The sequence below is a fragment of the Otolemur garnettii genome, unplaced genomic scaffold (assembly GCF_000181295.1).
Source record: "Otolemur garnettii isolate 467f Iridium unplaced genomic scaffold, OtoGar3 scaffold00068, whole genome shotgun sequence".
Taxonomy (NCBI): Eukaryota; Metazoa; Chordata; class Mammalia; order Primates; family Galagidae; genus Otolemur; species Otolemur garnettii.
This window is the reverse complement of record NW_003852463.1, coordinates 9,128,363-9,145,343: the sequence shown is the minus strand read 5'-3', so window position 1 is coordinate 9,145,343 and position 16,981 is coordinate 9,128,363. Positions and strand designations below refer to the sequence as shown.

Here is a 16,981-nt window from a genome sequence, read left to right as displayed (position 1 = left end):
GGTATTTTCCCTGCCATAGTCAGAGAGCGTAAACTGACCTCTCATTGACTTCTGAACCGGACCCAGACATTCTTTGTTTTCTGAAGCAAAATGCAGTAAACAAATCTCCCAGTTCTTATAGCCTGGATTGCTTCGGAACACTTGATTAACGTCTTCCCTAATCCTCTCTCCGGTAACCCCTTTCCTATCACCTAACCAGGTTTCTCTTCTTAATAGACCTCTAAACAGTCTATTTCACTTTTCTCGCAGCTATTCATTAGCTGTGACTTCTTGGTACCTTCCTCATATCACATCCAGCCTCTTATCTCCAGCATTCCTGCATTATCTCTACTAGATTTCAAATCTATTTTCTCTAAACTGTCTTTCCCTCCTCTTATTTCTGTTTTTGAAATGAGAATGCTAATGTGAGGGTGAGATGCTCGGGATGAATGTTCTTGAAATACAAACTCCAAGCCTCCACACCACAGGACAACCTAAAAAGCAATCACAACATTTTAACAGGCTTCTTAAAGTTAGGTGCCAGATGATAAACCCTTATCATTCTGTGAACACAGCTGCCAAACTCGATTGATTAACAGGCTTTTGTTTATTCTGGGCTGGCAAATACACACACATTTTACCTTAAGAGGTGCCTCTTTAATTTCTGAGGGTTTTGAAGCTGACTCATCAGTGTGACCTTTGGGGACAAAAGACTAGTTCAGTATATAGGCCTCTCAAAAGGCACCAATTCCTTAAAGGAGAACAGAAAGTTACAGGGGAGTTCTCCAACACAACTATACCAACAGCCTAAAGGAACAGTGCTGGCTTGAACCACCTCAGTGTGTGGGGTTCTAAACAATAGAGACCTAGGGCCTAGCCTGTCTCTTTTTAGTCACCCTTCTCTCTTTGGGGGAAAGTGCTCTGTGATAAGAAGGGAAAGAAGAGAATGAAAGACCTGACTGGCAAGAGCTAGGGCAAAGTGCCAAAACCCTTTACAGGCCAATGTTTTGCAAAATAAAAGTGCTATTGCCTTAAAAAGCAAATATCTGAAATAAGGTTAGGATAGGTGCTGTCACAGAACAGGCATAAATATCAGCAGTAGTTGACTGGGATACCTGGAACCGTCCCTTCACTCTTTTCTTTTAATAGATGATTAATGGCTGCCCTGCTAAAGAAGTTTTTTTTTTTTTTATGGCTACTATATTGCAATTCTAGATGTCCTCTGTGCAATTTCTCTCAGCAAGCCCCAACTGTAATAACTGTTTGCTAATTGTAAAATCCTTATCCAGAATGAGGTTTGGGCAAACAATTTGTACTACTGTAATTACATTGTAAAAGTGTTTTAGTCCCTTGATTGTTCAGAATTAATCGTATAAGGCCTAGAAGTAACATTAGGTTCACAGTTATAAATGGAAAAAAATGGGAGGGGACACTTTTCAAAGCTACTAAGAGTTTATTTTAAGCCCGCAAACTCAAACTATCCCCCCTTTTTTTAAGGAAAATATGCCTATAGGTAATTTAATGTACTTTTTAAAGACAATCTGACATAACATGATTGGAGCACACAAGGGTCTTCCTTCTGCTTTGGAGATTTTGGTTATGCTTAAAAAGAGTGACCTACCTGAACCTTTTCTTTTCATCTCTGGTAGAAAACAAAACAAACAAAAACTTCTGGAAAGCAACAATACAAAATAAATCCTATTGCGTATATGTACATATAAATTTTTTTCATATAAAAACTGACCTTTTCCAAATTTGAAAACCTGGCCACAGAGTTAAGGTAAACTTCAAGCCGGTTCCCTAAGTCTTTGCTGGAGAACCCTCAGATGCACGGTGATCTAAGTGCATTTCACAATAAATTTCTCTCAGTTAAATTATACCTACACAATTTCCCTTGCATTTCATTTAAGGATCGTAAACGTAGACGTGCCCTGTTGGTATTTGGTGTAACCACGGTCCCCCCTTCCTGGCCGCCTCCCATGCCCAGTGCTGCAGCGGGCGTGCTGGAGATCCATGCTCACGCTCCAGCGAGCAGCCGTCGGAAGGCGCTCAGGTGTCCGCCGCAGCCCCCTGGGGTCCGGGGAAGAGCTCGCAGGCTGCCGGCCCAGCTTAGTCCTTTCATTAACAGAATAGGAGCCTGCAGTCTAGCCCAACCAGCAAGAATGAAACAGAAATCGCTTTCCTGAGACTGGTAGGATCCATCGTGGCCTGAAATTCTGCTTCCAAGTTCATGCTGAGGGTGGGAGGGGGTGTCGCGCAAGGACACAAAGGCTCTGGTAATCCACCTGGCTCCCCTCCACTCTTCCCCCCCAATCCAACTTTTACTCACAGGGCTGCCTTAACCTTCCAAGTCATGTAGCGGGCATTCACGCCTGAAAACGTTACACATGCATGCTGTGGAGAAAACTAGAAGATCCTAAAACTTCTTGGAGAGAAAAAAAGAGAGAGAGGGATAGAGACATAAATGGGGAGAAAGAAAAAAGAGCGAGTGAGACAAGTGACAAGGGATCTGGGGTCTTTCTTTCTTTCTTTTTTTAACAGTAGGAGCTTTTTCAAGGCAAAGCGCATCCGAAGGCTTTGGGTGAACGTGTGTCAGCCCTTCGGGCACACTCAGGGAGAGCACGGTGTCTGGGGCGGGAGTGATGTGCTGGGAAGACTTATCTGCTGGGCTTTATGGAAACGCTCCGCTGTTGAGGCCAAACAAGCCAGCGTGGACTCACGCGGAGCGCTAAAGTCGCCTAGGGAGGCTGCGGGCGCTCGGTGGGACCCGATCCCAGATCTACGTTCTGATGCGCTCGCTCTGTAGCCTCTGCTCCTCGGAAGCCCACTGTACAGAAACTCGAGTCCCCCTCAAAGACGGATGCAAATTTTCTTTTACTTTGCACTTAAGAGTTGACTTCAATACGTTTTAGAGCTCCTAACCTTTTCCAAATTATCTTCGGGTGAAGGGATCCCCCTAATCTTTTTCAAAACTCTTCTCTCGACTTACACCCCCTTTAGGGTGCGAATTCAGTCCGCAGGCGGCGGGTGGCATGGGGGTGGGGCCGCTGGGAGCGGGCGGAGGGCTTTGCGGGAGTCAGCCTTTTGGCCACCTTCAGGGCGGGAATGGGGACTGGCAGTGTGCATTCCCGGCAGATCGAAGCTCCCTGCTGATCGATTATTTGATAATTGATTTTCCCCGCAGCCAATGCGCAGCCGGCTGGGCGGGGGCGCCTCCTGATTGGCTGAGCCCTCCTTCACGGCTGCCTACCGAGATTTGGGTGAGCTCATTTTCCAGTCGACCGCAGGGGGAGTTTTCTGCGAGGTTTCTGCTGGAGGGAGGGGGGAAAATCCTCTCCGAGTCGAGCGAGCTGCGAGCCCCTGCTTGGTTGGGGATGTGAGGTTTCTAGCCGCTGGTTGAGCGGCTATGGCTGAGCCGTCTCGGCAGATCAGAGCCCGGCGGGCAGAAAAACAAATACGAAAATAACACTACTAAATATAATAATAATGGGCAAGCTTAAAGTGGGAGAATAAAGAGAAGGAAATAATTGAAAGCCCAGAGAATAGATACTTAAAGGGAGAAAGTTAAAACCAGTGGCTGATTGGAGCCACGGAGTTGTATGTATGGGCAGCTTTTGTCTGAAATCTCAGCTCACGTAGTGGGTTTCTTTTTCTTTGGCTTTTCGGGCGCTATGAGTTTTCACCCAGCGGGACTGGGGACAGGAAAGCCGAGTGCAGAGTTGGAGATCTGGAGAGAAGAGTGCGGGGCGTTGCCCAAGAAAGAGCTGGGGGCGCCGGGCCCCTCCAGGCCCGAGAGAGGCCGAGGCTGGAGCCCCTCGGCTCCTGCTAGACAAAGGCAGCAGCGGCAGCAGCTCGAGCCGAGCGCTCCTGCCCCGTCGCGCCGCGCCCTGGGCGCACCGCCGCCTCGCCCGGAATGGGTCGGAGAAAGAGCCTCCTTCCCGGTGGCTCCCCAGCCCGGACTCCGCCCGCGAGGTCTAGGCTGCACTGAGTCCGCCTCGGGTTTCGCTTTCCGGCGATCATAAATAGCTTGGTGTTTGTAAACAGGCGCTGGGGGCACATTCCCGGCGCTCAGTTCATTGTTCCCTCCCTTCCTCTCTCACTTCGAGCAGGACGCCAGGGCTGGAGCCGGGGGCCGCCGGGGCTAGGAGGTGGGGGTGTCCCGGCCCAAAGTGACAAAATGCAAGCATTTCCTTTCCTCCGGCCGGGCGTCCACCTCTGACAGCAAAACCCCTCTCAGCTGGATCTGCAGAAAGCTGGAGCTACCTCCACCCCACGTTCTCGGGACTCCCTAGCCGAGCCTTTCCCAGACCCGGTCCTGCTCCTCCTCCTCCTCTTTCCCGGTTTGACTTTTCTCCTTGGCGTCTTTAATTCTGAAAATTCAGTACTTCGTGTATACCCTCCTCGCGGAAAAATACTGGCAGACCCCAATAATTTCGAGGAAAGTCATGAAGTCTATGCGTGGGGCTCCATGCAAAACAACTCCCGCTGCTGCCTTCCCCGCGTTTATTCCCAATTTATTTCAAGAAAGTCGGCTTTGGGGAGAGAGTCTAGAGGGGGAGGAAGAGACAAGAATATGGAAAATAAAGACGGTGGCCGCGGACTGCTGCCCGCATTTGTGTGCGTGTGCCCTGGATGCGTGGTGTTTGTGTCTGGGCGTGCGATTTAATGGAGCGCCTCTCTGCCTCTCCAGAGCGGCCAGAGCTCGCTTCGCGCACCCACCCCTGCCGAGGAGCCTACTTGCTGTAGCCCAATGCATTGTGTAAGACGCGACCTGTTATGGCCACCACTACTTCCGGGTTCTAGCATTCTGGTCGGAATCCACCTCTCCGCCTGTGCAACACACACTTTACACACGCACGGAGACTGCAAGCGGGCAGCATCGATCGTGGCTCCTTTAAGACAAACTCAGACAGACATTTTTTTTAACCCTCCTTCTCTAATCTCCCTCCAGTGCAGCAGTTGCAAAGAGGGAGAGAGAGAGAGAAAGAGAAAGAGAGAGAGAGAGCGCGAGAGAAGAGAGAAACTGATTAGGAATTAGGACTGATTCAAGGGAAGCGAGCGCTAGGGCTTTGTGCATTTGAATATTAACATTTGAGGTGTTCTGACCAGAAGAAGACAGAGCGGATGATCATTCATTCACCACGTTGACAACCTCGCCTGTGATTGACAGCTGGAGTGGCAGAAAGCCATGAGATTTGGTAGTTGGGTCTGAGGGGCGCTCTCTTTTTTTTTTTTTTTTTTAACTGATTTTTTGGGGAGAGAAGATCTGCCTTTTTTTTTTTTTTTTTTGCCCCCGCTGCTGTCTTGGAAACGGAGCGCTTTTATGCTCAGTGACTCGGGCGCTTTGCTTCAGGTCCCACCGAAGATCTGGGACCAGTAGCTCACGTTGCTGGAACGTTAAGGGATTTTTCGTCGTGCTTTTTTTTTTTCCGGGGGAGTTTGCATATTTGTTTCTTTTCACACTGGCCTTAAAGAGGATATATTAGAAGTTGAAGTAGGAAGGGAGCCAGAGAGGCCGATGGCGCAAAGGGTACGTATTAAAAAACAATTGTGGAACTCAAATATGAGATTAAATTGAAACGTGGCTGAAAGACACTGCTAAAAAGTTTCATTTTTTTCTCTCTTTTAAAATGAGGCTCCTAAAGCCGTGGCCTAAAGCAAGAGGATTTATTCAATGCATTTGTAGACTTATGTATTTTACTTGGAGTTGTTAATTCAAGTAACCAAGTTTTCTATAGATTACTAACAAGCAGCTATACAAATAAAAATACGAGCTCAAGCAATCATCCTTCTTTTTTTAAGCGAGATACATAATGCTATAATTCGAGGGTTCAGAAGTTTAAAGCTATGTTTAAACTAGCTTACACAGCTGGAAACTTCTGATATGTTGTAGATTATGCTCATCTGTAGTACTATCATTAGATTTGTATAACTTTTTTAAGTCGATAACTTTGTCAGAGTACGGCAAGTTTTTTGGTCAGAAAACATTCATCTTTTAAAAGTAATTTTAATTTGTACTGATTTTTCTGCAAGATAATATTTTGCAAGTTTTTCTTAGATAAACTCTGTACTAATTGGATACTAAGCACACAGCTACTCACTTTAAAAATGCAATACTAATTTCCCCAATATTCCTATTTGAATGGAAATGCAGGGAGAGTAAAGTGAGACAATGACAACCCAACTGAGGTAGTTTCTTAAAAGAAAGAGGGTCTACAAAAAGCCTTCCTGCATAATTTGTGTCCTGGCCCTCAAAGCCCTGTTTGCAAAAGAAAGTTACTAGGCTGACACATTTTTCTTTACTCCTTTGGTTCAGGCAAATGTCAGTGTTCTTCCAAACTCTTTTCACACCTCTGGCTTTAAGGAGATGAAAGTGGCAATTCCTCTTTTCTTTGAAAATCATTTCACTCTCGGCTTCCCCAAATCTTGGGAAAAGAACTTGCCTGGAATGAACCAATTAGAAAAACCTAAATAGCTAAATTTCACACACACACAAATAATGACAATCAATATGAAAGTAGGTTTTTTTTTTTTTTCTTTTCTGCAAGGGGAAGGTAGGGGGTTGTATGTGCACATGCTTTTGAATTTGCTTTAAACCTGAGGAGTAACATTTGCCTCCTTGACTTCTAGTCTGTGGAGAAACTATATAAGAGTAAAAAAAAACATATAAAATATTAACTGCTTCAACTATAGATTTTCTTTAACTTTGGGAGAAAGCTGCCCAATTGTAAATTCAGCTCTAATGTACAGGAAAAGCCTTGCTGCCTTGAATTCTGCCTATAAGGGGGTCAGTTAGTTTTGTATAATTTAGAAGAGTTGTCTTGGAAAGCAAAAGAAATGCAGTGTCTTGCAGGACTGCCTAGCCCCACGCTGGCAGGGAAATAAAACCAGAAGCCTGTCTGAATTCACGTGCTTGGCGTAGCTGTTCCCATCGTAACTTTTTTTTTTTTTTTAATTCCCCCTGTTGTGAAGGGACTGCGAAACTAGGCGAGTTTGCTGCACTGTCCTGGCACGTTTTATTATTGTGATTTTGAATTTCCTCCGCCCGAGACATGCACGTTTTACCTTCCGCCCTCGGGAAAAATGCTTCCCTTTTTCTCCTTCTTTCTTCCTTCCTTCTTTGCCAGAGGATCCTGAATTCCTGAACTAGTTGATGGGGACACAAGTTAGGGCAAGACCATTCGTCTTAGACTAGTCTTATTGAGAATCTTAGAATTTTTACGTTACAAATTATTTTTTTAAATAGTAAATCTCAACTTCAGAGATGCAGGCCACCAAATCAGGGTTGAAAGATCCAGCTAGCCTGACCTTACACACTCTCAGCGCCCTACCATTCCCCCATTTGCCCGCATGGCCTTCTGAACCTTCTTTCTCTCCTGTTTGTCATGCAGTACGACGATCTACCCCATTATGGGGGCATGGATGGAGTAGGCATCCCCTCCACGATGTATGCGGACCCGCATGCAGCCAGGTCCATGCAGCCGGTCCACCACCTGAACCACGGGCCTCCTCTGCACTCGCATCAGTACCCGCACACAGCTCACACCAACGCAATGGCCCCCAGCATGGGCTCCTCTGTCAATGACGCTTTAAAGAGAGATAAAGATGCCATTTATGGGTAGGTACAAGGGGGAGCAGGTTAAGCAGCTGAGATGCGATGCCTTCCCTATTTCTCTGTGCCCTTGGTAAGAGGAAAGTCAGAGCTCTCTGGTTTGGAGGTAGATATTTGGTGACTATTTATTGCCATTGCATAAAAATTTGGGAAGTTGACCTGCCGTCCCGGAAGCCCCTCATCTCCACTCACTCTCCCTGTACCCCCAGCGCCCTGCTCTACCGCAGGGGTGCCCGCAAAAGGCTCCCAGTGCCGGAGAAGTTGCCTAGAGGTCCTTGGTCCCTCTCAGACTCCCGCTGAGCGGGTTGGAGCCCTCTCTTGCTCGATTTCGCCCGGAGAGCGTTAGGGGTTTCTAAATGTAAGCGCCTTTGTGTTGGAATGAAACTTTTAGTTTAAGGGAAAATCTTTTAAGCCACTGATTGTTCTGACTTGCTAAGTTTACTCAGCAAGCGTATGCTGGCTCTGCCACTGCACAATAAAATCAAGGGCGGACAGTTGCAGGTCAGGCAAAGGGGAACATGTTTTGCATTTAGGGAGTTTGACCACTGAAGTCAAGGAGAGGGGTTCATTCTGAATTGTTACAAACACTGAGAAACTTCTGGATGTTTTGGCACTTTGTGTTCAAAGGTAAAACCTGCAGGATTTAGAAAGAAGTAAATTCGGGGTGCTCTTCGGCCTGAGATTGTTTTCTGGCGGCGGTTTACACCGTGTTCTTCTCGGCCTTTCGATTAGACCCTGGACGAGTAAAATCCTTTCAAAGCCACTTGTGCCTACTGTGTGCTGATAAATTTAGGGACCTCTTTTTACTTTCCAGCAACTTTTATTTCTATTTATTTCTTCAATTTTTAAAAAATATCTGGCAACATTTATCTTCCCTGGCTGTTAAAAAAAAAAAAAAAACTCTTTCTGCTTTATTTTCTAGCCCCTTGTGCAATGGGCTTGTTTAAATCCCAGCGTTCTGTCCGCAGCAGCGTTAACTACAAATGGTTTAGGCTCCGGGACAGAACATTTGGGGAAGCTTTGAAAAGGACCCCAAACTGTTAAATTCCCAGCTGAGCTGTGAGAGCTAATAAAAGACTTGAGACACCTCCTTGGGCATTAGAAGCAGCATTTTTTTTTTTTTTATGGGCTGAGACAAGCGACATCTAGGCCCCTCGCAATACTAACTGCTTTGCCACTCGGCAGACACAAAATGAAAGGCTTTACCGCATAAATATTTGAAGGAACTTTCTTTGGGAGGTGGTGGGGGCCATCCGTGCGAAGGGAGGGAATGTGCAGGGCGCCGAGGAGGAGCCTTCTTGCTTTCGAGGGCCCTGGGGTCCGGATCTGTAGGTGCAGCCTGGTGACAGTTGGTCCCGCAGCCATAGAGGTCCTTTTCCCAAGTTAGCGGTGCGCCTGCCACAGAGAGCCCCGGAGCCTTGGGCTTCGCGCGGCCGCCTTGGAGTAACCATTTGAGGCAGCTCCCCCGACCCCACGCCCAGCGCCTTTCTTCTCCAACCAGGTCCTGGATGTGCAGCCGAGGGACGAGGGCTTGTCGGGTGGGAAACTTAATTCAAAATGGCTGCTGGAGCCGCTTGGGTTTTTATTCTTAGCAAATGTTGCCAATTTCTCTGGCCAGATATTGCTGAACCGATCCTCAGGTACCGTCCAGGGCCGAGGGCCTTCAGACTTCAGGGCTCTAGGAGGAAGGGGAGTTGAGCAGTCACCTGGAGTGGGGGAGGAAAAGGGGGGAAAGTAGGTGACAAAATCAGAGAGGGGGTCCGTGCGTCTAGCTTCTCTGGCTGTTTTTCTTGGGCACCTTTTTTTCACTGACGGGTACTAACCATTGTGTTGTTTGTGACTGTTGTATTTTCTTACAGACACCCCCTCTTCCCTCTCTTAGCACTGATTTTTGAGAAATGTGAATTAGCCACTTGTACCCCCCGCGAGCCGGGGGTGGCGGGCGGGGACGTCTGCTCCTCAGAGTCATTCAATGAAGATATAGCCGTGTTCGCCAAACAGGTCAGCAAAATAAATGTTTAAAAAAAAAAGTAAAAGAAACATAAAAGAACCCCCTCCCCCAACTCCCTCGCCCAGCACATTTTAAAAAGTAGCCAGCAAATAGTCCACTCCAAGCCATGCATGTTACATCCACCCTCGGATTTGCCTCTTCTACGAGAGTCTGTTTGCGGATAACTTAAAATCACCCATATTCCTACCCACTCACCCTCTACAAACTAACGCAGAAAGCTCATTCTGAAAATAAAATCAAGAACACCACGCGTTGTAGCTGCTTTGGACTTGATGAGCTGAGCAGCGTCCCCAGAAGCGAGCGGCGTAGTTGCTAGTGGAAGTAAGACTGAGCTCTGGGCTCGTTTTCGGCTTATTTAATTTACACTGAAGTGTTTCTGCGCGGGACGAGTTCGGTGTCACCGAGTCCCTCCCGGAGGTTACATCCTGCCCCCGACAGTGTAATGAGGCAAGAAACTAGGAAGGAGACCAGATTTCAAATTTTCTTTCTTTTTCCCTCCCCTTCCCTCTCCCCTCTCCTTCTCACTTGTATTTAGATTCGCGCAGAAAAACCTTTATTTTCTTCTAATCCAGAACTGGATAACTTGGTAAGAGTGGACCCCTACTCCCCTCCCCCATCCCGTCGCCCACCCCCCGCCCCCACCTCCAGAACCCTGGCTTTGCTTTGGGAGCCTTGAGGTTTCTAGACCGGTCTTCTCCGTGGCTGCAAGTTGGCTGCACATGTTTCAGTCCACGGACAAGTGGTCCGGGGACAAGGTCCGGGGGATATAAATTCATCTCGAGAGGGGCCGGGCGAGCCGGCGCGGGGAAATGCGAGCTTTTGTTTTTTATGACAGCCGGGCTGCACAGTTCTAATCAGCGCGGGGATTTATCTCTGGCCCTGTCAGCGTGAGTGCTTAAACTTTGCGGACTTCCCAGCCCTGGAAGTATCGTCACAAGGGCAGCTACCCGGCAAGAGCCCCCAATCAGTTTGCCTGAAAGGTGTGCACAAGGCAGCAGGAACTTTGCAATGTGGAAAAGCCACAATTTGGGGGCTATATGGAATATTTTCTGTCCGCTCCTTCCAAGGAAACATCTAGTCCAGTGCTGTGACCTTTTGGGGGGTGGAGTGGGGCCAGCGGGACTGAGAAAGGGGAGAGCCAAGGGGGAGGAGAGTGTTTATGGCCCCCACTTAGGTGCTTTGTTGTTGTTTTAGCTATTTTTTCTCCTTAAGAAATATAAACCTCTAGATGGTACCCAGTCACTGCTATTAAGTTTTAGTGTTATTGCCATAAATCAAAATAACTCTATTTACTGGTGGGAGGGGGTGGGCTGGAGATGCTAGAGCTATGACAGCCAGTTTTCTGCAAACCAGGAATGGGGTGTTCATTCTTTTTGTATCTTTGCAGATGATTCAAGCCATACAAGTATTAAGGTTTCATCTGTTGGAATTAGAGAAGGTAATTTCTCTACAGCCTCTTTCCTTCCACTTCTTCCTTACCCCCAAACACACAGGGGGGAGGGTTTAGAATGGCTGAAGTTCAGGCTTCTGAGACATTTGCATAAATGTCTTTCTTTCTGGTAATTAGTGTCAAGGCCAATCTTAGCGTCCATTTCTCTTCGCAGTTTAATTACAATTTCAGCCACTAAAACGGGGATCACAAACGCCCTCGCCTCGTGTTCTTTCTTAATACCTTGCTGGCTTTGTGTAAATAGTTGCAGTTCTGTGCATCCCAGTTGGTGTTCAGAAAGCTGTTGTGAGTCTGCTTCACAGCTTAATACCGCCATGGTCTCTTCTCTTCTTCTTCCTCTTCTTTGGTACATCCGAGGGCGGAAAAAGTTTTGTTTAGTTTTCGTGAGTTTCTGGAAGACAGTCTGAAAGCAGCGGCAGGTCAGACACAGAGGAGAGGCAGAGGGGGAGGAGGAGGAGCGTGCACGGAGTCTGGAGGAGGTGGTGGGGGAGGCACATTAAACGTTTTGCAGAGACAAAGCAGAGCTGATAGTTGTGTCAATTTCTTGAATCTGTGAATTCTGCACCCACCCCACCTTCACACTCAAGAAAGGGTGTGGGATAACAGGATTTTGCTAGCTGTTCTATAAATCTCAGTAATAAAAACTTAATGCATTGTAATTCAAACTAACATTAAGTTGCAAGCACACTGGGGTTTCTTGTGAATTTTTGCATGTCAGTGATGCCTGGGGCCTGTAAGAGATCTCTCCACTTGCACTTGAATATTTTGAGGCATTATTTTTCCTTGCTTAAAAAAAAATCAATTTTTGTGGTTGTAGGTTTTTTATATCAGGAGATCTGGCAACTTTATTTCCTCCTTTTCTTAAAAAAAGAAATATCCTAAAATATGCTCCATAGGGACAGAAACTCTTATTACAAATGTTATGGGGACTTGAGTTGACAGACATATATCCTATGCTACCATAGTACAAATCCTTGGAGAAAAAAAAGTATATGTGGATGTGTGTGTGTGTATATATATATATATATTCCTTAGACACATTGGAAGGGGATTTATGATTAAAGTAACTGGATGAAATTAAATAGTTTACCTTAAATGTCACCCATGCAGGTCACCTCTCTAATGGCCACAGCCCCAGGAGCAGATGAATTTAACACGGGTGTTGAATATGTTGTAGCCTGTGAATCATCTTGTCACTGTCAATTTTCTGGGATATCTCTATTTTGCAAGAAAAGAAAGTTATTCCTAATTCTGGATGCGTCTAGGGGTCTCTGGAGGACAATTGCCCTGTGTTTCCCCTATTTGGAAGTTTGGATCTCACAAGGGGGGTGGATTGCACTTGTCAATGTCATTTATGCACTCCTGATTATATTTCCATTTTTTTATTTCTGTCATAATGTAGGTACACGAATTATGTGACAATTTCTGCCACCGGTATATTAGCTGTTTGAAAGGGAAAATGCCTATCGATTTGGTGATAGACGATAGAGAAGGAGGATCAAAATCAGACAGTGAAGATATAACAAGATCAGCAAATCTAACTGACCAGGTATGCGCTTTTCAATTTCAACATCCCAGGGAAAAAAAAAATCTGTATGCATATTGCTTGCTGGGTCACTACCACCTCCTTTTATTATTTGCATATGATTAAGTCTCTTTTAGATACATTTCCATCGAAATGAAAATTTTTGAATAATGTGGCTATTATTGCTTCATTAAGGCTGGCTCTGGGATTCGACCTGGAGAGATGAGCTTGTAAAAGCTTTGCTAGCAAACTTGACCTGTTTCTTGTCGCTTTTAATTTTTGTCTTTATTTTATTTACCCTCTATAATAATGGGAGTGTTAACTGCCAGTGACCGCCTCTGATTGTAGGGCTTTGTTCGGGAGCGTTTTTTCCCCCTTCTATCTCTAAGAAAAGAAAAGTGTAGGGTCTGCTTATTTCTTATTTTATTAGGAATAAATCCAAGATAGGTGGTCTAAGAAAGACAGCGAGGGTTTGAAATCTAGCAAATGCTGGCTATTTTCTCCCTGTCTATACGGTTCATTAGCCTGTCTTGTCAGTTTTCCTCGGCCGAACGCTTCTAGACCTCACTGAACATTGCTTTGTGAGGTGTTCGCTGCAAGCTCGCCCATTTTATTGTACTTAATAGAAAAAATAAGACCAGGCCGAGGTTATAAAAACAGATAAATATGGACTTTTCTCCTCCTCCTTTCCATTCATCCCCCAGCTGGTATGTGCTCTGAGTCCTCTGGGTTGGCAGCTTTTGGAAGTGTCAGCTCAGGAGCGCCCTGTGGCTCCCCGGGTGTGGAGGGTGGGGACCTTCTCACTGCCTTTGCTGTCCACTGAGGGCCTTTGCTTGCTTTACTCCCTCCTCTGCAGTCTTCCCACCAGGCCACTCTTCCCTATGTGTTACTAAGTGGGGATGACTTTTATCTGGAGTTGCTTGGGGAGGAAGGGATTTCTCTGCTTCCAGTTTCTCTCTCTCTCCTGTCTCTATGTTTCTGGATTGGTCCAAAAGAGTTGCAAAAAGGCAATGAAAGTGAAAATGTGAGGAGTGAATGAGATGACACAGGGCTCAGGACAGTTCTGTGGTGAACTGTTGTGAAGCATCTAGATGTTTGAGTATCGGCCTCCTCTGCCGCCTCCTGCTCATGCCCCCCCATTATAAAGGAAGGCTCCGAGTTGTTTCTCTTTCTGACTTGGCACGTGAGTCCCAACTTGGGGGAAGAGATCAGCCTGCCTTTGTTGAGCCAAAGGCCAGCTACTTCTGCTGGATTTTCCTTTGCAAGCTCTGCCATGATCACAGTTGGCCAGTGGGTGTCTTGTACAGCTCTTGCTTGAGTGCCTGACACCTCTTTCTTGGTGTCATCTTATGGTTTCTTTTTCTCCATATCATCCTTTTAAAACAAATTCTCAGCTTGGATTTCTCTGGGCAATCCTGAGACGCAGGCTAAATTGTTCTTTTGCCCAGTAAGAGCGAGGGGAAAGGCAGAACAGAGCTTTAAAAGTGCCAGTACTCCGGGTCTTCACTATTTGGCAGGTTGGAAACTTCCAGCAGTAGAGACCAGGGCAAGAAACAGCCAGCAAGTGCAATCCCGGCTTGGCCGCCCGGAGGTGGGAAAACGGCAGGCGGCTCCCAGCCTTGGCGCTGCGGGCTGCCGGCCCCATGCCTAGTTCAGCCCACCAGCCCTCACCCGGGAGCTGTAAAGTGCAGATTCTGCCGAGGAACCCTCCGGTAGCTGCTGTTGAATAAAAATTGTAATCCAACAAGCCTAACTAGAAAATGGGATTCTAAAAGCTCCGGAGTGCTGGGTACATAAAGCTATTTGAGCAAATTACAAGAATTGCTTAGGGGCATGAATGAAATCAACACTTTAATTGCCTCCAAAATGAAGATTTATACCCCATTTTCTCAACGCATCATTATTTTATTAAAGTCAAAGATAAAAGACTAAAGTTACAGGGTTTTTGTGTGGAGAGAGGGAATACAAAATTGATATAAAATCACTGAATTCTCTCCCTACTCCTTTTATAAACTTTTGTTACCTGATTAGCTTAATTTGAGATAGGCAAAGATTGGTATGGGATTGTACTGGATAAAAATTCACATTTCATTCTCGCCTACTTCTAAAATGAGAATCGTACATCTAGTCCCCACTATTTAGCGGTGGGCTTCGCAGCCTTGGCTGAGCTCATGGCGCGCTGTTGGCCTTTGCTCTAGGCTCACTCGTGACCCCCTCCGGCTCACCCACGTCTCCTTTGATCCGAGGGCAGCAAACCCAAGTTTGTTCTTTCTAATTAATCCAGTTCTCGGGAGTCAGGAGCTAGCGTGCCTAGGTGGGGTTTGGAGAGGGGAGCGCGGAGCGCAGGACTCAGGAGGCACTGTGCCTGGGATGCTGGTGGGCTCCGTGCCTTGGGGAGGTGTGGAGCAAGGGATGGGGCACCAGGGCCTCCCCATAGGCGCCGGTTCTTCAGACTGGAGCCTGCTAGCCTGTTCCTGGGGGCTCTGAACCCCTAGTGCAGCACTCTGGGGGCCGGGCCAAAAAGAATGGCCTCTCCACCTGTTGGCGAATGCTGCCCAGCCAGTTTAAGCCCCCCGCGGAAGGTGCACTCTAGCCCTGGACGCTTCTGGTGCTGTTCGAGCATTGGGCCTCGTTAGCTCATTAACCCCTCTGTCTCTAGGGCCTGCTGGCAGCTCGGTTTATTTTATTTTACTTTTTTTTCCTTCGGAGGGCGCGAAGGCTGCCACCCGCCCTGGGATCTGGAATCCACTACTTTGATACCAGGCGGTTTCCTGGAGGGCTAAGTCGGCGGAAATCCACTTGGCCTTGTAGTGTTGGTGTTGTTGTGTTTTTCTTCTGTCTTTCTCTCTTTATTTTTTATCAGATTAAGATACCTAGAAGCTGTAATCCCATTCTCCCCCACACCCGAGGTCCTCCTCCCACCCTAGTGTTGCAGGCGGCCCGGAGATCTCCCTGCCAGAGAGTCACCTCTGGCGGGCGCAGGCCACCTCCCGGGCGCCCTCTCCCGACCGCTGTGCTCCTGGCTCCGCACCGAAGTTCCAGACGCCCCCAGGGGCTGGGGACAGTTAGGGACCTTCCAGCTCTCAGCGTGTATAGCAAGGGCCGGGCGGCGACCCGGGAACAGACAGGCAGGGAACCAAGGTGCCAGGTGTTGAGGTGAGAGATGAGTCTGACTGGCAGGGAGGAAGGATGCCAGTCGAGGGGAGGCTGGGGCTTGTTTGGGGCGCCGGTGATGGGACTGGGGATGCCAAGGAGGGTTAGGCGAAGAGCCTGACCACCCAGATTCTAGACCTAGGCCTCCTCCAGGGAGGAGCTGTCTCCTTCCTTGCTAGGGTTGTCTGTTGCTAGCCACTCTGTGAAGCTAAGCATATTCTCCCCCAAGAATGAGGGGGTAGGGAGAGAGTGGGGAAAGGAGCTGAGCCTCCAGGCCGCCTCTCCGGGAGCCCACGCCTGCCGGTGATTAAGCGGGCCTGTGCTCAGGCATCAGCGACTATCCCGCTTCTCCCCACAAGCAGCGGGAGGCAGAGAAATGGTCCCTTTGGATTACAGTCTTTATTCCACAGCTGCTCTTCGGGGGGTCCTCGACTGAATCTGCATTGAGCAGCTCCTGGGCGAAGGCTGGCGCCCTGTTGCATGTTAATCCAGATTTGTCTCTGACGTCTGGGGGAGAAGTAATATGGTTTGCAGAGGTGAAACCAAAGAGCCACGCTTGCGAGGCAGGTTAAACGCCAAGTGCTGGCAGCTCCCGGGTGGCAGGTCGTCTGGGCTGGGGCTGTGCAGCCCAGGCGGGAGAGGCAAGGCCACCAGGCCTCAGGGATCCGAGACAGGCCTGGGCCAGTGCGCTTTGATTCCCAAGTGGGCCTGTGAACTCTGGTGGAGATTGGTTTATTTCAACAGTTCACAATTCTGTTTCTAAAGCACGATTTGGGTTAAAATTCTTAAAACCGAAGTGAGATTTTGCTGAAAACTACCTCCTCCTCCAAAGTAGGGGTAGGGATTCATTCAAAGATTTCAGCTTTCCCTTTGGGGGAGATGTTTCTGTAAGGCTTGAGGATGGAAGGACAAGGAAAAACCTGATGTCCTTCACGGATTGATCTGCTGCCTTCGAAACCAGTGGAGGGGCCAGCGGATGTTTGTTAATACTAGAAATGTCCTCAGTTCATTTTCATCCAGTAAGAAAAGTAGGCACAAGCAGTGGGAGACAGGAAAGTGGTGCCTCCGTCATGTAGGTTGTCTAGATACTTACATTTGGATATATCTCATTTAAATCGGAAATGCTTCATAGGTTTCCACTTAATGCTTTAATCTTGAAACTTCTCCGTCTACAGTCCTTGCAAGTGATAAGGTCTTAGCGCCATCTAACTTTCCTTTTGATTGTTGTTATGGGTCATGTAGTATATTCTT

General features: G+C 47.5%; 1 protein-coding gene across 2 annotated transcripts in view; it reads left to right on the top strand.

Annotated features, from left to right (window-relative positions):
• The first annotated feature begins 4,973 nt into the window (after positions 1–4,973).
• The window catches only part of MEIS1 (Meis homeobox 1), a 133,528-nt gene continuing 121,520 nt past the window's right edge, over positions 4,974–16,981 (top strand). Inside the window, exons 1-6 of one of the 2 annotated variants that reach the window (XM_003793457.3) lie at positions 4,974–5,509; positions 7,371–7,597; positions 9,451–9,592; positions 10,138–10,188; positions 10,990–11,040; positions 12,455–12,601. In XM_003793457.3, coding sequence (XP_003793505.1) covers positions 5,498–5,509; positions 7,371–7,597; positions 9,451–9,592; positions 10,138–10,188; positions 10,990–11,040; positions 12,455–12,601 — 630 coding nt within the window. In that variant the 5' untranslated portion in view covers positions 4,974–5,497. The remainder of the gene's footprint in view (positions 5,510–7,370; positions 7,598–9,450; positions 9,593–10,137; positions 10,189–10,989; positions 11,041–12,454; positions 12,602–16,981) is intronic. The other variant, XM_012807436.2, reaches the window with a different exon arrangement.